Source organism: Colletotrichum gloeosporioides (genome assembly GCF_011800055.1).
Source record: "Colletotrichum gloeosporioides strain Lc1 chromosome Unknown consensus_49, whole genome shotgun sequence".
NCBI lineage: Eukaryota > Fungi > Ascomycota > Sordariomycetes > Glomerellales > Glomerellaceae > Colletotrichum > Colletotrichum gloeosporioides.
The window spans coordinates 174086-192235 of record NW_025544694.1 but is presented as its reverse complement, the minus strand read 5'-3'; the positions used below and the strand labels follow the sequence as shown (position 1 = coordinate 192235).

General features: G+C 54.4%; 5 protein-coding genes across 5 annotated transcripts; 4 read left to right on the top strand and 1 right to left on the bottom strand.

Annotated features, from left to right (window-relative positions):
- Positions 1-1332: 1332 nt before the first annotated feature.
- GCG54_00012091 (DNA repair protein RAD5B) lies at positions 1333-4885 on the top strand (the record flags this gene model as incomplete). Its single annotated transcript, XM_045411978.1, has 9 exons — positions 1333-1896; positions 1981-2597; positions 2652-2753; positions 2805-3031; positions 3082-3115; positions 3169-4293; positions 4344-4529; positions 4582-4732; positions 4787-4885. The coding sequence occupies 9 exons, from the start codon at positions 1333-1335 to the stop codon at positions 4883-4885; spliced, it is 3105 nt and encodes a 1034-aa protein (XP_045263762.1).
- Positions 4886-6059: 1174 nt separating this feature from the next.
- Positions 6060-7580, top strand: GCG54_00012090 (uncharacterized protein; the record flags this gene model as incomplete). Its single annotated transcript, XM_045411977.1, has 2 exons — positions 6060-6335; positions 6378-7580. 2 exons carry the CDS (start codon positions 6060-6062, stop codon positions 7578-7580), a joined length of 1479 nt encoding a protein of 492 aa, XP_045263761.1.
- Positions 7581-9137: 1557 nt separating this feature from the next.
- On the top strand, positions 9138-10406 carry GCG54_00012089 (putative glucan endo-1 3-beta-glucosidase eglC; the record flags this gene model as incomplete). Its single annotated transcript, XM_045411976.1, has 1 exon — positions 9138-10406. One exon carries the CDS (start codon positions 9138-9140, stop codon positions 10404-10406), a length of 1269 nt encoding a protein of 422 aa, XP_045263760.1.
- A 2491-nt stretch (positions 10407-12897) lies between these two features.
- GCG54_00012088 (MFS glucose transporter mfs1) lies at positions 12898-14498 on the bottom strand (the record flags this gene model as incomplete). The annotated part of the gene is made up of 2 exons (XM_045411975.1): positions 12898-13855; positions 13915-14498. The coding sequence occupies 2 exons, from the start codon at positions 14496-14498 to the stop codon at positions 12898-12900; spliced, it is 1542 nt and encodes a 513-aa protein (XP_045263759.1).
- Positions 14499-15032: 534 nt separating this feature from the next.
- GCG54_00012087 (Beta-glucosidase B) lies at positions 15033-18073 on the top strand (the record flags this gene model as incomplete). Its single annotated transcript, XM_045411974.1, has 6 exons — positions 15033-15056; positions 15189-15487; positions 15536-15642; positions 15710-16118; positions 16173-16399; positions 16458-18073. 6 exons carry the CDS (start codon positions 15033-15035, stop codon positions 18071-18073), a joined length of 2682 nt encoding a protein of 893 aa, XP_045263758.1.
- Between the last annotated feature and the right edge of the window lie 77 nt (positions 18074-18150).

Below are 18150 nucleotides of genomic sequence, written 5' to 3'. Positions count from 1 at the left end.
CCCATGTCCCGAAGTCACAAGCAGCAGCATGGCATTTGGGGACGCGCAGACGCGCGGGCTGCTCCGGCCACCTCGCGACCCCTCCCCCGCCGGACGCCTTATGAAGCCTTATGAGGGGCATTTGAGGAGATCTCTTTGGGGATTGGAGATGCGTGAGGGGTGATATCCCACCCCTTTCTGCAGTGTACTTTTCTGAGGCTGTCAGGCAGTTTTGTGTCTTGCATTCCTTAGTGACAGGGGTCTTGTCTCTGTGTCTGCCTCTGCCGACGTGTGTCTCTTCATCTTGTCTCTCATCGGTACTCACTGTAGATACAACAACTGCCTTACGAATCCTCGGAGAAAGATAGATGAAAGAAAGCATCACGAGGTCTAAACGATACGTCATCTTCCCCAACATGATCGGAGCCCTCTCCGAACATTCCAAGAGAAACAAGCATCGGCAAGTGGGAACAGACCCCTCGTCATTGAGGCTCTTGATTCCCCGGTCGGGGGACACCGAGAGGCCACCGTTGGCACTGCGGCAGCATACGCAGTAGTGTTGGAACTTGGAGAGCCCTCCTACGGTGCTGTGGCGGAGCCCCTAGGAGGTCCCGACGGTGAGAGCAGACAGACAGGGGTAGAGATGTGGCCGTGGTCCCGCTGCGGCTCCTCGGGGAGGCAGTGCAAACAGTGGACGCACGCACACAAACAACCCGAAGCACAGCACAGGACGGGACACACAACGTTGACTTGCTGCTGCTCCAGGGCTGGGAAAGTGGAAAAAACACCAGCCCCCCCTGGGATACCTCAGTGAAGACTGCGAGTGCCGGTGTCCCTTACGCCAGTACGGAGCCCTGCGGACCACCATGCGTACCGTTGGTTCGTGGTTCGCACGAGCCCGAAGCCCGCTAATGCCCGCTGGGCTGTTCCCCCCATCCCTTCACCCCTTCCCATGCATTACGTTAGGTTCCTGTTCCTGGCGGACGGGACAGCGGGGGAGACGTTATGGGACGGGGAGGGAACAGCTCAGCGTTCTTCGGAGTGCACGATGCACTACGCAAACCATCGTCGGCACTGCGCCTCACGAGACCGTTGGGGACGCGCCAGAAATGCACAGCAAACAGCCGCCTTCGATGCCTCACGTCACCGACCATCATGTGCTCAAAAGTGGTTCGCCCGGCCTCTTATTCAGGTCGCGAGCCTGATTGATTGACTGAATTGGAATTCCCCCAATCATCTGGTTATGGTCTCTTCTGCACTGGTTGCGAGGACTTTTACGAAATCATGAACACCACCCACCAACATACGGGACAGGCATTCCCGTCAACGTCAACGTCAAGCCCGTCGACCAACATGTCTCTCAAGCGTCTTCTCAACGATGTAGATGACGATGGTCACAGCCAATACCCTGACCCGTCGTTCATGTCCCCTCACGGCTCCATTTCAGGGTCTTCGTACCAGAGCGCCGACGACTACACCGGAACGTACCCTCGCCAGACCCAGTTCCAGGGCATGGGGATGGGCATGGATTATACACACGAAACCCCCGTCCTCGAGGAATACTCCTCTATCACCGATGTCTTCAACGGCATTTTGTCCAATGGCCCTAACCCCGGTTACGAAAACACACACTTCGATCCCACCGACCAACTAGGAAATCTAAATCTGAATCTAGGAACTGCAGACGCCCCGTTCAACCTGGATTTCGAGCTAGAAGAATGGGCCCACCAAAACATGACGATGCCTTCTCCCGGCGCATCGTACGTATCCCAGCCGTCGCCGTCAGGTTCAGGGTCATCCGCAGACTCTTTGCCTGCCACTCATTCCCCCTCTATGGACCCCGAGTCTATCGTCACCGGCTCAGATTCATGTTCATCGGCTGGGGATGAAGACTTTGACAAAGTCTGCTACGGGATGGTATGCTAACTATTTCATACTTTCATCTCATCCAAACTACTTTTCACTCCCTCTCGTGATAAGAATGCCAACTCACAATAATAGCTCTACAATGTGGATGTCAAGTTGATAGGTGAAATGGCCGTCATCGACTCGAAGCTTGTGGCAGCAATGACCGCAGGAAAGACACAATACCAACGCTTCGAGCTCTCAGATTCACAAGATCATGTCCTCCTCGCCTTCAAGGACAAAACCGATTTCGGCTATCTACGCTCCGGTCCCGGCAAGACAATCTCACCGCTGCTGACCCGAGCTGGCGTCGAGTTCGAACCCATCGCGCCAACCGTCACCCTCCGAGAAACCATTGGCCGCGCCAAGAAGCCTGTTGAAGCAATGGTCAAGGTCGATATCAACGTCTACGGGCCCAGGAGAGCTGCGCATGAAGTTGGCGACAAGTTATCAGAAGGAAAGCTCTGGTTGCAAAAGCCGACGCATTCTAGGAAGGACGTGGACTATGAAAACCCACACATGCTCCAACTTGATGGGGTTGAAGAGATGACCGTGGAGGCAGTGAGAGAGGTTGGCGGCGGCGGCCCGGCGAAGAGGCAACCGAGAGAAGAGAATTTGAGGAAAATGATGCTGGAGGTTTACCAATCTCTGGACAAGCACAGGGACCTCGAAAAGGTGGGTGGCGGCGAGGGACTCAAGAACGAACTTCTGATGTGAGTATATCACTCGATGAGACTCATCGACCTATATTCACTGACCTGCACAAGACATCAACAAGAGGCACTGGGGTTCATGCTGCAGAGGGAGTCTGGTGAGATTGGGGACCGCTATCGTCTTTGGAAGCCGGTCAAGGTTGACGGAAGTGATTGGTATGTTCACATCGACGTCGCGTAGTGGATGCTTTGAGCTAACAGACCTAGGTACCGCCACAAGATTACCAACGTCAAACAACGTACCAAACCAGAAGAGCGAGGCGGAGGTATTTTGGCTGACGAGATGGGCATGGGCAAGTCTCTGTCTATCCTCTCTCTCATTGTCAAGACTCTTCCAAGTGGCCAAGAGTGGGCAGAGCAGGAGAACGGCAACGAGGACAAACTCAAGGACATCAGCTATTCTGGCTCGACGTTAGTAGTCGTGTCATCTGCCCGTAGGTCAACCTGTGCATAGGGTTTTCCATTTGGATGCTGACATTTTCAGTCCTCATTTACAACTGGACCAACGAGATTGACAAGTAAGCCAATGCACATCACCAAGCCGTTGCACAGCAAGATTAACCAGCAGTAGACACGTCCAAGGTAGCCTGAAAACGATCAAGTACCATGGCCCCGGCCGTGAGAAAGACATTGAAAAGATCAAAAACTCTCAAGTCGTTGTCACAACCTACAACACCCTCTCGGCAGAGTTCGAAAAGAAGTCCTCTCTACTTCACAAGATCGGCTGGTATCGCGTCGTGCTTGACGAAGCCCACATCATCCGCCGCCCCGCGACGACATTCTTCCACGCCTGTCGAGACCTGCGCGCCAACTCCCGCTGGTGTCTCACCGGAACGCCTATCCAGAACAAGCTGTCAGACATTGGCGCCCTCTTCGCCTTCATCCGCGCCAAGCCATTTGATGAGCCCGCCAAGTTCCGGCGATACATAGAGCTGCCGTTCGAGCAGAACGAGGAGGACCCTCATAAGGTCAAAGAGCGGCTGATTACGCTCCTCGACTCTCTCTGCCTGCGCCGGACGAAGGAGCTCCTGCGCCTCCCCGGTCTCAAGGAAGTCACCAAGGAGTTGGAGTTCACCGCGGAGGAACGCGATCAATACGATAATACGAAGAAGATCCTGATGCGGACGATCAAGCAAAAGGTCGGCGAGGTGGAGAAGAGCTCCAAGTTTGGGCTGTTCCAGGCGAACCTCCAGCTGCGTATCCTGTGCAACCACGGAACGTACCAGAAGCCCTTCTCCTGGCACCGTCGCGCGTACCGCCTCGACGAGCGGGAGGCCGTCGTCAGCGCGTTGGGCCAAAATGCAGAGATTACCTGCGACGGATGCCACCAGCCGATGCCGGTTCTGGGCTCCAGCCGGCTGCGGAACGAGTTCGAGGAGCAATGCGCACACGTCTTCTGCTCCGAGTGCCTCGATCAGTCTACTTACTCTGCCGGCACGGCAAGCCCGCAAGCGAGACACTGCCCTGTGTGTGAAAACTGGATGAGGTCTGCCAGGGCGCAGCGTGCGCTGCCTTCTGGCGTCCCGGTTGTCAGGATTGATGGGCCCGGGGGCTCAGGAGACGTGGAGATGGTCGACGCGCCAGCTCAACTTGGGTCCAAGAGGGATGACGAGATCTACTTCAACTCGACGGGGCACTCTACGAAGATGAAGGCGTTGATCGAAGATGTCCAAATTGACCTGAATGAGACCAAGAGGTAGCGTTGCTTGAGACTATCTGTTTGATATGTTTACTGATGTTTTGCAGCATCATCTTCTCGTGCTGGACGAGAACTCTGCACCTCGTAGCGCAACACCTAGAAAGAGCAAATATCCCCTTTCTCCGTATCGACGGCGATTGCTCCCTTGGCCAACGTCAGGATATGCTCAGAGATTTCGCGAATAAAGATGAGAAGAGGGTTCTCATCATGACGACTGGCACTGGTGCTTTCGGGTATGTTCTCATTCCTCCCGTTCAGAAGCATCCCTAACATGCGTATGAACAGCCTGAATCTCACTTGCGCGAATCGCGTCTTTATCGTCGAGCTGCAGTGGAACCCGAGTGTTGAGAATCAGGCGATTGCCCGCGCCATTCGTCTCGGCCAGGGCAAGAAGGTGCTTGTCACCAGATATGTCATCAAGGATACGGTCGAGGTGGTATGTATCTTCTCACCGAACCCCCCAGCCAACATGTGCTGACGATCGCTACAGGAAATGAGTTCTCAGCAGAGCGTGAAGAAGAATCTCGCTGCGATTGGTTTCAACGAGGATTATGACACTCCGGAAGAAATGGACGAGTCGCGCGACTAGGCGTGGAGGATGGTTGAAAGGGGCGTTTGGATCGGGCGGTTAATTGTTTTCTTTTACGAATGGCAGCGCGCTCATGCGTCGCTGTGGAGCCTTCTTTTTGTGTTTTGATGATTGGAACGAGTTTATGAGTTGATCTTGGACTCTTTTGATAATACCCTGATACAATTGAGTTGTTTCTCTTCTCCCCTCTCAACGTCTTGTTCCCTGAACTGGTGGTCCTTTGAGTCCTTGACTCTGAAATACCCCACGCACTGCAGTTACTTCAGATAATAGGTAGATACCACCCAAGGCAAATTCCATGGTCGCAATTTGCCCAAATCCAATTGCATAATTGCCTTGTCGAAGGCCGCAATGGTTGCCTGAATACTCGCCCCGTTTTGGCATTCGTGCATGCTAGCCTGGTTGCCTTCCTGCAGGCAGACTCAGCCACAGGGGTCGGCCAACTGCCCCTCTTGGGGGAATACCACACAAGTGCAGGGCAGATTTGATGGCGCCCTCGGCGGCTCTCTCGTTACAATTGTGAATTTCTTCCGGGCTTCTTGCATCTTTGAGCGAGTTCAGGTCATACCCTACGATCCTCCGGTCTTGTCGCGCTTTATGCTCTAGTCTCAACTGTCGTCTCGCGGTGTCGACTATGAGCCTGACGCTCCCCCTTAGGGCGAACAATCGCCGAAAGGCAGCGGAGATGGAGGCGGAAGACGAGGACTATCCACCTCGACCTCTGAGAAGGGTCCGTGAAGGTCATCCCGTTCAAGATACAGCCTGCGCCAGATGCAGTCTGATGTTTTCGGAAGAAGGCCTGAGAAGACTCAATTCCAAAGCTGGCTTTCGTCATTATACACACACCGAGTTTCTTCGCTCGATCAATGCCGAGCGAAGTTGTCCGTCATGCTTCTTGATAGTTGAGTCTATCGAAGTAGGAGAAGACGAAAAGACGGGGTTGCTCAGCAACAAACCATTAATCTTTCGAAATCGCCGTCCAGCGGGCGAAGCGGGCACCGCACATTGCCCGGTCTTCAACGTTTTGGAGGGATATTTCGCGCCGTCAAAAAACGACAACATCGTAATATGCTTATGCATTCATCCCTACGCCAAACAAGGTGGGAGACGGCTATATAGTTCTGAATATCTGCTAGGTTAGAGTTACATACTGACAACGTTCGAAGGCAATCCTATGGCGGCATTGATTCCGCGTCGACCCCTCAAAAGGGACGTCAAGACTCAGGAAGTCCTCAGCAAGGCCAGACGGCTCTACGACGAATGCAAAGACGCAAAGGAAGACGATACAAACAAACACGAAGCATGCAAATTCTCTCGTAACAGCGTCCTTCCATCCCGCGTCCTCGAGGTGGGCACCACAGACAAACCTTCCCTTCAACTGTTTGTTAACAAAACGGAGAAACGTGGAGAGTATATCGCATTGAGCTACTGCTGGGGAGGTGAACAGAAAGTACGTTTATGCAGGCATACTCTAACGGAAATGTCTACCCAGAACGGCATACAAGAGGAGACCCTGCAGCAGTCGGTCAAGGACGCGGTTGAGGTTACGAGAATGCTCGGGTTCAAATACCTGTGGGTGGACGCTTTTTGCATTATTCAGGACTGTGACAGAGACAAGGAGAAAGAGGTAGGGAGAATGGCAACAATTTACAAGAATGCTGCCATCACCATCGCAGCGGGGACAGCCAAGAGGGCAAGGGACGGGTTCTTGGGACAGAGAGGCACATATATCCCCGAAGTAAGTATAGCTGTGGACGGGTCGAAGGGAAAGGGCCCAAAGGGGACGGTGTATCTTCGATCACGACCCCATGTGCCGAAACACACGTTGGATGAGCGTGGATGGGTGCTTCAAGAGTTCATGCTCTCGTCACGGCTGCTAATCTTTTCGGAGTATGAGCTGCTCTGGCAATGTAAAGGGATTGATTTGCAGAGCGTCGTCGGGGGAGACGACGCATTGGAGTATCTACAACCGCTGGAAGGATTGCCGTGGACTAGCTTCAGCGAGGAAAATGCTGGACATTACGGCAATGACGCTGAGGAGAAGATGTACCTTTGGAAGACGGTTGTGTGGCAATACACCCGGCGCTCGCTGAGTGACAGTAATGATAGACTGAACGCTTTGAGGGGAATCACGAGAGAGCTCGAGGTTTTGTGGGAGGACAGTAACTACTTTGGGCTGTGGAAGAAATGGTTCATTGAGCTGCTCGCTTGGTATAAGCCCATTGATGCAGACGAGAAAGAAGAAGAGTCGCAAAGATCGGGTCGAGCACCGAGCTGGTCTTGGGCATCGCTGGGTCGGCAGGTGAAGTACACCGAGATATTCATCAAGGAAGACGCGAAGGTCAAAGGATGGGATACTCTTGGGACAAGGGTCCCAAGACATGCTATACTTCACTGTCGCATGATGAAGGCTGATGACCTCGGCGCGGATCATACCGACAAGGATGGTGATATCATATCGGGAGGATGTGACAAGCTTCCTGACTTGAAGAAAGATTCCTTCGAGAAGGAGGTACAAGGCAGAGAGACACAGGTCTTGCTTCTTGGGACAATCTTACGGGACAACAGGAAGTTGGGCGTTGGTCTCATGGTCGTCAACGCTGGGAACGGCTTTTACCAACGCGTCGGAATGGCCGAGCTTGAGGATCTCGATGTTTGGGAGAGAGTAGGGTATGAAGAGATAAACCTCAAGTAGGACTGTAGTGTCGAGCTGAGAATGCAGAATCTGGTTGAACAGCGTTCCAAGTTGTTCCCGAGCTGTGCGGAAAGGCCCAAGTCTCGGCCGTGTCGTCCGCGGGCACCGACTCGGCCCCGTAGGTGCGGGAGACAAGGAGGGCCATTCGCCGGTACCCGGGGCGGAGGCAGCCGGCCAGCCAGTTGCCGGTGGGAGGACAGCCGCTGCGCCTTGCTTACTTTGGGGTCAATGGTACTTGCATGGCCAAGATGCAGAATCATGGAAAAAAGAGGCTTGGAAGACATGACAAGGCTGGGTTGAGATCATTGTTACCAATGATCAGTAACAATGATGGTTGGATTGCCCGAATTCAGGGAACTTGCTCAGGGACTGTGTATATGCGATTAATAGATATTGATAGATGCATACCTTACATAGGCCGATATGCACGATGAGAAGCACCGATGCAGCGTAAACACATGACAGACTCACACAACAACGACGACTCAAGACAGATAGATGGATGACTTGGACTGGAACAAAGCTAGTCAATTTGCAGTTGGATGTCGCGACGTTTCATCTTGTGTATAAATCATCGGCAAGCCTCAGGGCCGTTGGAGGTGGTGAGTGGAATGCCGCTGGGAATTAGCCAAGCGCCTCGTCCGCCACTCCCGTCCGAGCCATGAATTTGAAGGAAGATTGGACGAGTTTTGAGATGCACGTCTGGCATCCGGGTGGCATTGGCACAGGCACAGGTCATCAAGTGCCGTGAGTCGACGCGACGTGGGAAAAAGCAAACAAGATGGGATGACAGATGCACAACGAAACGCACGACAAGGCGAGAGTGAATAACAGCGAGTCAATGCAATCCATAGCGGCAGCATCAGCGGCGCAGCGTCTGTTCCCCTGCGTCAGTGGTTGCATTCACCGCCTTGGCTGATCTTCCAGCACAAGTGGAGCGGCTCCAGCGCGCCAGGCCCCAGCTGGGCGACTGTTCAGCCCTCGTCCACAAGCCCCGGAAAACAAACTTGGTTCTCCAGTGTTCCTTTCCGGGTTGTGTACGAGGTACCTTACCTGCCTTGGGTGTTCCAGCAGGTCTGTCTGCAGCGGGCAGGTCCAGGTCCAGTCGCTTCACGTGATCTCCGCACGCTCCCCCCCTGAGCCGGGGACCTCCTTAATTTCGTGACGTCCAAGGCCAATACGGCAGCCGTCATTGTTTTCCCCTTCCCCTTCCCCTTCCATCTTCATTCACCACACTCCACCTTCACTCGGACTCCCGAATTTCTTCGTGTGTTTAATACCCGGCCTTGTCCCACCCGTTGTCGACACCTTCTTTGGCACCTCCTTCCCTTTGCCAGTCATTCTTTTTGGTCCTCGACAACAAACCCAACTATTCCACACTCTTTATTATTTGTTTTAGTCACAGCCAAACAGTCCCCGACCAACCACAGCATCTCCCAGCCTTAATAAACAGCCCTGGGATTTCTCTTGCTGCCTATCCGTCTTACGATACCTCCCGACCGACACGAGAGCGATTATTCTTTCCCAGTTACACACGCATAATCACACATCATCAAAATGAAGGCCTCCGTTTCTGCCGTCGCCATCAGCGCCCTCGCGGCCACCGCTGCCGCCGAGAACTACCTTGGCTTCAACTCTGGTGCCACCAAGGCCGACCGCTCTGCCAAGTTCAAGGCCGACTTCGAGGCCGAGTTCAAGACCGCCCAGAACCTCGAGGGTGCCCCCGGCGACTTCAACGCCGTCCGTCTCTACACCAACATCCAGGCCTACTCCACCGAGGACCCCATCGAGGCCTTCGAGGCTGCCATCAACACCAACACCAAGATCCTCCTCGGTGTCTGGACCTCCGGCACCGACAACATCGACAAGGAGATCAACGCCCTCAAGACCGCCGTCACCAAGTACGGCACCAAGCTGACCGACCTCATCATCGGTGCCTCCATCGGCTCTGAGGACCTGTACCGCAACTCCGTCACCGGTGTCAAGAACAAGTCTGGTGTCGGTGCCGACCCCAAGACCATTGTCGGCTTCATCAACGACTTCAAGACCGCCTTCAAGGACACTCCTCTGTCCAAGGTCTCCATCGGCCACGTCGACACCTGGGATGTCTGGGGAAACGCCACCAACAAGCCCGTCCTCGACGCCATTGACTGGGTTGGTGTTGATGAGTACCCCTACTACGAGAACGACAAGGGCAACAGCATCAAGAACGCCGGCAAGCTCTTCGACAAGGCCTACAAGGCCACTATCGCCACCGCCGCTGGCAAGCCCGTCTGGGTTACTGAGACCGGCTGGCCCGTCACTGGCGAGACCTGGGACGAGGCTGTTCCCTCTGCTGAGAACGCCAAGACCTACTGGGACGAGATCGGCTGCCGCCAGCTCTTCGGCAAGACCCCTACCTTCTGGTACAACCTCCGCGACTCCAACCCCGACAACACCATGAAGTTCGCCATCACCAAGGACCTGTCCACCAAGCCCCTCTTCAACCTCACCTGCCCTACCACCTTCGACACCCCCACCGAGACCACCACCGGCACTGCCTCCTCCACCGCTACCGTTAAGCCCGGCAACGGCACTTCCGGCTCTGGCTCTGGCTCTGGCTCTTCTGGATCCGGCGGTAACACCACCGTCTCCACTGCCTCCCCCAGCGGCACCGCCGGCTCTGGCTCTGGCTCCGGCTCTGGCAGCGGTTCCGGCTCCGGCTCTTCCACCACCACTGGCGCTGGCAGCTCCGCTTCCACCGTCGGCTCCGGTGCCACCACTGTCAAGGTCCTCTCCACCGGTGCCCTGGCCGTCATCGCCGGCGCCATTGCCTTCCTCTACTAAGTGTGGGGAGTAGTAGCAGCCTTTTCGGTGTAAAAAGTTTGAGCAGCACATGAGGGAATAGCAGCGTGTATTTTGACTCACACACTGGACATGTGTGCATTCTGGTATCATAATCGTGGATAGACTGCGGATAGACTGAAGGAAATGTAATTAATCATTCAAACCATCATCAAAGACATCCCACATGCCTCGCGACCAGTGACTTGACCGTAAGCTGACGGCGGCCCGTATGACAATGTCTCACACCGAACAGCCCGTGTAACATGATGAACCACCACAGCCTGGTGTGTCTAAGCTCCTGACTCGGTGAGCGCCGGCGACTCAGAGAGGGTCAGACCCAGATCTGGGTTTCCATTGGGCGGCAGGAATCCCCCAGAGTCGGAAATGAGGTGTGCTGATCTCTCCCCACTCCCAGGGCCCAAGGTCGAGTCCGGTCCAAGTTCTGGACCACTGGCGGCGGCCCGTCCATTTCGTATTGGCCCTCTTTCCTCCAAGAGCGCTGCAGGGAAACAGGGAACCCAGTGAAGACACGCCCACAAAACCGGGCGCAGGTGGTGCCCTTCTCTTTTTTTCTGGTCGACTCTTCGAGGAGGCTGAGCTAATTTTAGAACGGTGTTGGTAAATCATTGGATTTCTTGTTCGTGTTGGCGCGCCTCACCACCAATGCCGGCGCGGACAACATTGACCTTGCGTGCGTCATTGTTTGAATTCATTCATACCACTGTCTTTTCAATCGTCATCATGTGGTTTTCCGGTCGCGTTCCAACGTTGAAGTCATGTTCAGCAGCAGATAACGCGACGACGAGATGGCGCAATGCACTGTTTACATCTCCATGCGCTCTTTGCCCCTCGTGTCAGGCACGCAGCGAATCACGCCGTCGTCGTACCTGGAGCTAAACCATCTTCAGAGCCAGGCGCACCCAAGGCCAACAAAAACTTGGTTCTAGAGTGTCAGCGGCACGGCGGGAAGCAGTGGGGAACACGCGTTCGGCTAGGCATTGACCCTCACCCTCCCTCCCTTTCCCCTGATGCCGTTCATCGACATTGGACGAAAGGAATAAACTTGGCTTCTCTCTCGCTTGGAAGGAAAGAAAGATTGGATTCTGGCGAGTGAGGCAGTGCTGTCGGGCTATTCATTCGTTGCGTCTTGCCCGGGCCCTTTCTGCCCAGTTCCAATATTTAATCTTAAATGCTTCTTTTTTCGTTTCCCTATTTGGCGAGACTGGCTGGAGATTTGGGCCGCATTTGTTTACCTCCCCCCGGGATGCGGTGCCGAGCACTTGTTTTTTTCCGTTTATGCACGGGTGACTTGGAGATGAACAGATGCAACGTGCATGCCGTGTACGGATGTCCCCCCGCCTCACATGCTGGTATGATTATTTCCCGACCTAAGTGTTGGGGAAGATGGGGGGGGGAGAGAATGACGATGCATTGAGTTTCTGCCAAGGCCGCGCCCGTTGATCGGTCCCGTTCCCGGGATGGCTTCCCGCGCCCGGCTGCGAAAGCAAAGCAACAGGCCGGGTCGGGTTAGAGGTGTTTTCTGGTGATGGCAACGTGCTTTCAGGCGTTCGAGTAATTAGTCTTTCAGCAGCTACGGCACCGTTTCAACGGCTCTGAGAACGCCTCAAGCCCCAAACCGTTTTGTGTTTTGGCTGAGGCTTTCTTTAACACTGGTGATTCTCTGTTGGTTTTGGGGGTCTGCTCAGCCACTGTTCATTAGAGTTAGAATCCCAGTTTTCTAAGGTTTGGGCAAGTTCATCGCAACTTGTTGGTTCGGACGAAGGCTTTGACGATCGCCCCGTAGTTGCATGTGAGTGTTTTCTGGTATATGCATCTACCGGGGTCTGTCCCTCAGTATCGGTGTGTCAATGTTTTTCTGCCATATCAACTCAGCCTCCGTCCTTGTGATGACCTCGTGTCAAATCCAATCAAGACTCGTATGCCCTCGCCACCCGCTGAATTGGTCGCGCTTGACTTCGTATGCTCCACCACCCGGAGGGAGCCCAGCTTGTGCCGACTCAGTCAGTCGGTGGATCTCTCCCAAGTGCGTGGATCCCATCCGCAAAGCCTCCCCCCTCCGTAGCCGAAGCCCTAAGGCTCTCCCACACCATACAACACCGGCATATGAACATCTTCCCCGGTCGTCTCCGGCATCCACATCCGATCTCGGGAGTCATCCCTTAGATCACCAGCGGAAGGGTGGCCGAGTTGGTTATGGCGCCAGGTTAAGGTCAGCTTAACATCTGTTTCCTGGTGGGGCAACCCGCGCGAGTTCGAGTCTCGTCCCTTTCATTTTTTGGCTTGCATCTTCTCAGTGAGTCTCTCAACGGACAACTTAGTGTTTCTTGCTAGCTGCCGGTCGGAGAGGGGGTCTTGTTTTTGAAGACTGCATGTATCGTCCAGGGACACGAATACACTTGGTTTTACTTTTGGGGCGAAAGTGAGCTGCTGTTAATCCTTCTAGTGGTCATATTCAAAGTATGGGGTCCCCTCACTCCTTATGCTCTACCGCTCTCATCTCGTTGATGATGGAGGCCTTCTCCTCGGGCCCGTCATCTTTGATCTCCTCCCCAAACACCTCCTGCATGCGTTCCAGGCTGTACCCCTTCGTCTCTGGATACAGAAAGTAGAACACCGCGATCTCGACCAGCAGCCACCCGACGTAGAAAAGGTAGTATTTCCAACTCAGAGACTCCATCCCAATCGGGTTGACAAACTGGTTCAGGAACGACGCCGCCTTATTGGCGAATACAAGAATGCTCAAACCCATAGCCCTCAGCCTGAACGGCAGGATCTCCGTCGGATAGAGGAAGAGAAGCGGGTTCAAACACAGGTTGAATGCTGCATAGTAAATGAAGATGAACGCCAGGGCAGCTTGGCTCGAAGCCGTTGTCCCTTTGGTGTTGTAGACGGCAATACTAGCTGTGAGCGACGAAAAGGTCAGCCACATGGCAATCCCGCCGCCGACGAACATCCACCGCCGGCCGAGCTTTGTCGACAACCCCGCCGCCATGAGGGCGGTTGCGTAGTTCACCGTGCTGATGACTCCGTTGAGTAAAGTCTGCTCCCGCTGACTTGTGATGCCGATGCTGCTGAAGATACGAGTTAAGTAGTAACTGACTAATCCATTCCCGGACCATTGACCGGCGACAGCAAGCGTCACGAGAATGAGCAGCCGCTTTCGGTTGGCTGGTGTTTTGAGAAAGAGCTTGGGACCCGCGTCTTGCACCTGCTTCTCCAGCTGTAGGGCGACTTTCATCTCGTGGAATTGCGCAAGAACGAGGGGGTCGTTTGGGTCGCCGCCGCCGTGGTGCTTGACGAGGATGTTGAAGGCTTCCTCTTCGCGGTCCTTGTAGCACAGCCAACGTGGGGACTCGTCTAGAAACCAGACAAATATCATCTGGATGCAGGCTGGAACCGCTTGAAGCATAGTTGGCAGACGCCACGCCCTTTTCCTCAACTTAGCAGCCGCTGATAACTCGGTGTGTCGTACATCTTGATTACTCACCAAGAGCCTGGGATGCGATAGCTGCCAAAGGTAACCCATCCAGCCGTCAGGGCGCCAAGATAGAAGCTGGTGTTGTATAGAGAACCGAAGAGGACGCGGTGTCGGGGATGTGCGAGCTCGGATATCAGCACAGGGGCTGCAGCGAGGGCCATGGTGATGCCGAACCCGACGACAATACGTCCCCCGATGAAGAGCCCGATGGAGTGGCTGAGGCACTGTATCAGCACGCCGATGATCATGATGCAGCTGCCTATGAGAATAGACCATTTCCGTCCGAAACGGTCGGAGATGATGGCCGAGAATGGCGTCGAAAGGATCGCGCCGAGGGGGTAGGCTGCGCTGGTGATCCCCAAGAGAGCTCCTTTGGGACTCCCAAACTCCTGGTTCCAGGCAGCTACGCCTTGGAGTCCGGTCAGGACTGAACCGTCGTAGCCATTCGTCGCGCAGACGACGAGGCAAGCTGGTGCAAGGATGGCGTAGAGACGGATGAGGGAAGGCGTGAGGGAAGAGACCGCAGGCCGGGAATCTGCCGCGAGGATCTCTGCCACGGTTCGGAACGGGTTGGGGTCAGAATTGGAATCCATCGTCCGAGTAATTACGGGCAAGAGACAGGAAAGACGAGGAGACGAGATCTGGAGATCACGAGCTCTGAGCTATGCGATTCAACATATTGGGCCTATTTGTATCCCTTTGAAGGATGTTGTGGAGGACATGGAGGGTACTTCAAGGCGCCTGGTTCGGGAATCTCACCAAGCCGTGCTTCAAGACTTACGACATGGCGTTAGGCCCGGCCACATGGTGCGATTCTAGCCATGTTCTCATCCCCAAACCCCGGATAGCATCTGCGGGGGAAGACTTCCCCAGGTCTTGGCAATACCACGGGCGAGCGCGGCGTAGCCCAATGTGGTAATCGCAGAGGATGAGCGGGGAGAAACGGACTGCCTCCGATGTGCATTGTGGGGGCTTCATGCAAGCTCCGCCGCTTCAACTGCAGTCTCACTCACACTTCTATTGGTTAGTTCAATCAACAAAAATGTTGTCGAATGTTTTGCGACCGGGTTGAGGAAGCCAGGCGGGGAGATGCGGACCGGCGCCGATGGCCACACTGAAGTTGAACGATGGGTCGCGAATACATGTTGCGGGTAATGGATGCGTGAAGTCTTGGTTCGTCGTCTTGCCTCCGGTTTCTAGATCATTCAAAAGAAGCAGTATACACGAAATTCCTTGAAGAGTCTTTCACAGCTCTTCCATGTTCTTCACGCGGACTTACTCAGCTTTCAGCTCACTCGATTTGGTTCACTCTCAACATGCTCGACACCGATAGACATGGTCGGGATTACGATCCCTCTCAAGTTCCTGTGACTCCCCCTCAAGATGCGAAAGCTTTTGCGAGCGAGAAGCTGAAACAGATGACACTGGAAGAGAAAATTTTGCTGTTGACGGGGGAAGATCTCTGGCGCACGAATCCCATCCCTAGGCTGGGCATCTCCAGGATCAAGACTTCCGATGGACCAACTGGCGTGCGCGGAGGCATCTTCGTCGATGGAGTGACTGCAGCTTCATTGCCATCCGGGTTAGTGGTACGGACTTGCCATTTAAGCTAGACTGACGAGCCGAACAGCGTTTCACTTGCTGCTACCTGGGACAAGCAAGTAATTGATGATGTATCGCACGTCCTGATAGCAGAGGCGAAGAGCAAGGGAGTTGATGTTCTCCTCGGACCGACTGGTGAGTACAGCTAGACCTTCGTCTGCTAGTTTCGGTCGAACATAGCACTCATACTCGATACGTCCAGTCTGTATCCCAAGGACCCCTCTGGGCGGACGCAACTTTGAAGCTTACAGCGAGGACCCTTTCTTAACGGGCAAACTTGCCGCCCAGTACATCAACACGATTCAAGCTGCCGGCATTGGAGCCTGTGTTAAGCACTATGCTGCCAACGACCAGGAGAATCGCCGCTTCTTCATCGACGAGAAGATTCCCGAGCGCGCCCTACGCGAGATCCACCTCCAGCCTTTCCAAATCGCGGTCCGCGACAGCAACCCGTGGTCGATCATGACGGCTTACAACAAGGTAAACGGAGACTTTTGCTCTGCCAACCACTACCTCATCAGAGATATCCTCCGGGGCGAGTGGGGCTGGGACGGCCTCGTTATGAGTGACTGGTTTGGGACCAATAGCGTTGTTCCCTCTCTTACAGCTGGGTACGTCATCTGGGAAATCTGAAGGAAAGTCACGAAGCTTACGGATCATTGCAGTCTGGACCTTGAAATGCCGGGGCCTGTGAGGAGGCGGGGCAAGCACCTTCTTGAAGCTCACCGGCAAGGCCTGGTCGACAGCTCCTTCATCGATGCTTCCGCAACTAGGGTTCTCGAGCTTGTCCATAAGACCGGGAAGAGCAAGATTCCCGACTGGAGAGAAGGACCTGAGCAGGCCGTTGATCTCCCCGAGCATCGGGCAATCTTGCGCCGCGCCGGCGCCGAAGGTGAGTCTACTCCAGAAACCATCGGTCATCCAGAAAGGATTGTGCTAACGGGCTACAGGCATTGTCCTGTTGAAGAACGAGACTTGTATCCTACCCTTGGAAGATCTTGACGGCAAGACCATCGCGTTCATCGGCCCAAACGCAAACAGGTCTGTTGCAACTGGAGGGGGGAGCTCGAATCTCTCACCTCATTACCGTACCACGCCATTCGGTTCCTTCAGCAAGGAGGTCTCCAGCATTTTTCCGACTGCGGAAGTCGTGACGAAGCCAGGCATACTCACTCACCGTTACCTCCCTCTTCTGGAGCCTTCGGTGATGAGGAACCCGGAGACCGGCTTGCCTGGATTCGTGTTGTCGCTTTGGAGAAACATAAAGCACGAGGGCACGCCTTTCATGACTGAGCACCGACCGAGTTCGAACCTGGTATGCTACGACGGGCTTCCGCCAGAGTTGACGACTGGGGAAAGATACTCCTACCGCGCTAAGACGATTCTGACGCCCAAAACTAGTGGAACACATCAATTCTCTCTCTCAAGTTGCGGACCCGGGAAGCTCATACTCGACGGAAAGGTGATCATCAACATTGAACGCCGGTGGTGGTCACCCAAGTCTTCTCTTTTCATGAGCTACGGCTCACCTGAAGAACGCATTGAAGTGGAGCTGAAGGCCGGACAATCTTACGAGCTTGTCCTTGAGTCCATCAGTCGCGAGCCCAAACCGTACGACATGACTTATACGGGCATGCTTGAACGTGAGGAGGTCCAAGACGGTGGTCGAGTTGGATTCCTGGAGAATCCTGGCAATCTCGATGCCATGCTACAAGATGTCATTGACCTCGCCAGCCGCAGCGACGTAGCAGTTGTGGTCGTTGGGAAAGACCATGAATGGGAGACCGAAACAAGCGACATGGTCTCCATGGATCTACCAGGGCAATCCAACGAGTTGGTACGGGCTGTAGTGAGGGCGAATCCTAGGACCATCGTCATCAACCAGACAGGCAGCCCAATCGCAATGCCCTGGGTCAACGAGGTGCCAGCTATTGTTCAGGCCTGGTATCAAGGGCAGGAGCAGGGCAACTGTATTACCGACATTCTTCTTGGGACCACCAATCCTTGTGGGAAGTTACCGATCACATTCTCACGCCGCATTGAGGACACACCCTCGTTTGACAACTACCCCGGAGAGAATGATGTTGTTCACTATGGTGAGAACATCTATCTCGGTTACCGGTTCTACGACCGCCGCAAGATTGAGCCGTTGTTCCCCTTCGGATATGGTCTCTCGTACACGACATTTGCATACTCTAACATCAGGCTGAGCAGCGATTCTCTTGCCGTGGACGGAAAGATTGAGGTCCAGGTTGACGTGTCCAACACTGGGAATGTTGACGGCAAGGAAGTGGTACAGTTTTACGTCAGCCCGGTTTCCAAGTCGAGACTCGGCCGACCTCTGAGGGAGCTCAAGGGGTGGGACAAGGTGTTTGTGCGTCCTGGGGAGACAGCCACTGCTCGGGCTACTCTGGATCGAGTGATTATCTCCTACTGGGACGATAGCGTTCAAAAATGGGTAATTGAAGGGAATGCCGTGTTTATGGTTTCTGCAGCGAAGCACTCAAGGGACAAAGGGCTGGTGGCAGAGTTTCGCTCGAAGGCTGCAGCCCAGTGGGTTCATTAAGTTTGAGGAAAATATGACATTGAAGTAGAATGCTGGACGCATCAAGATTAAACATATGGCACACGCGTACACATAGT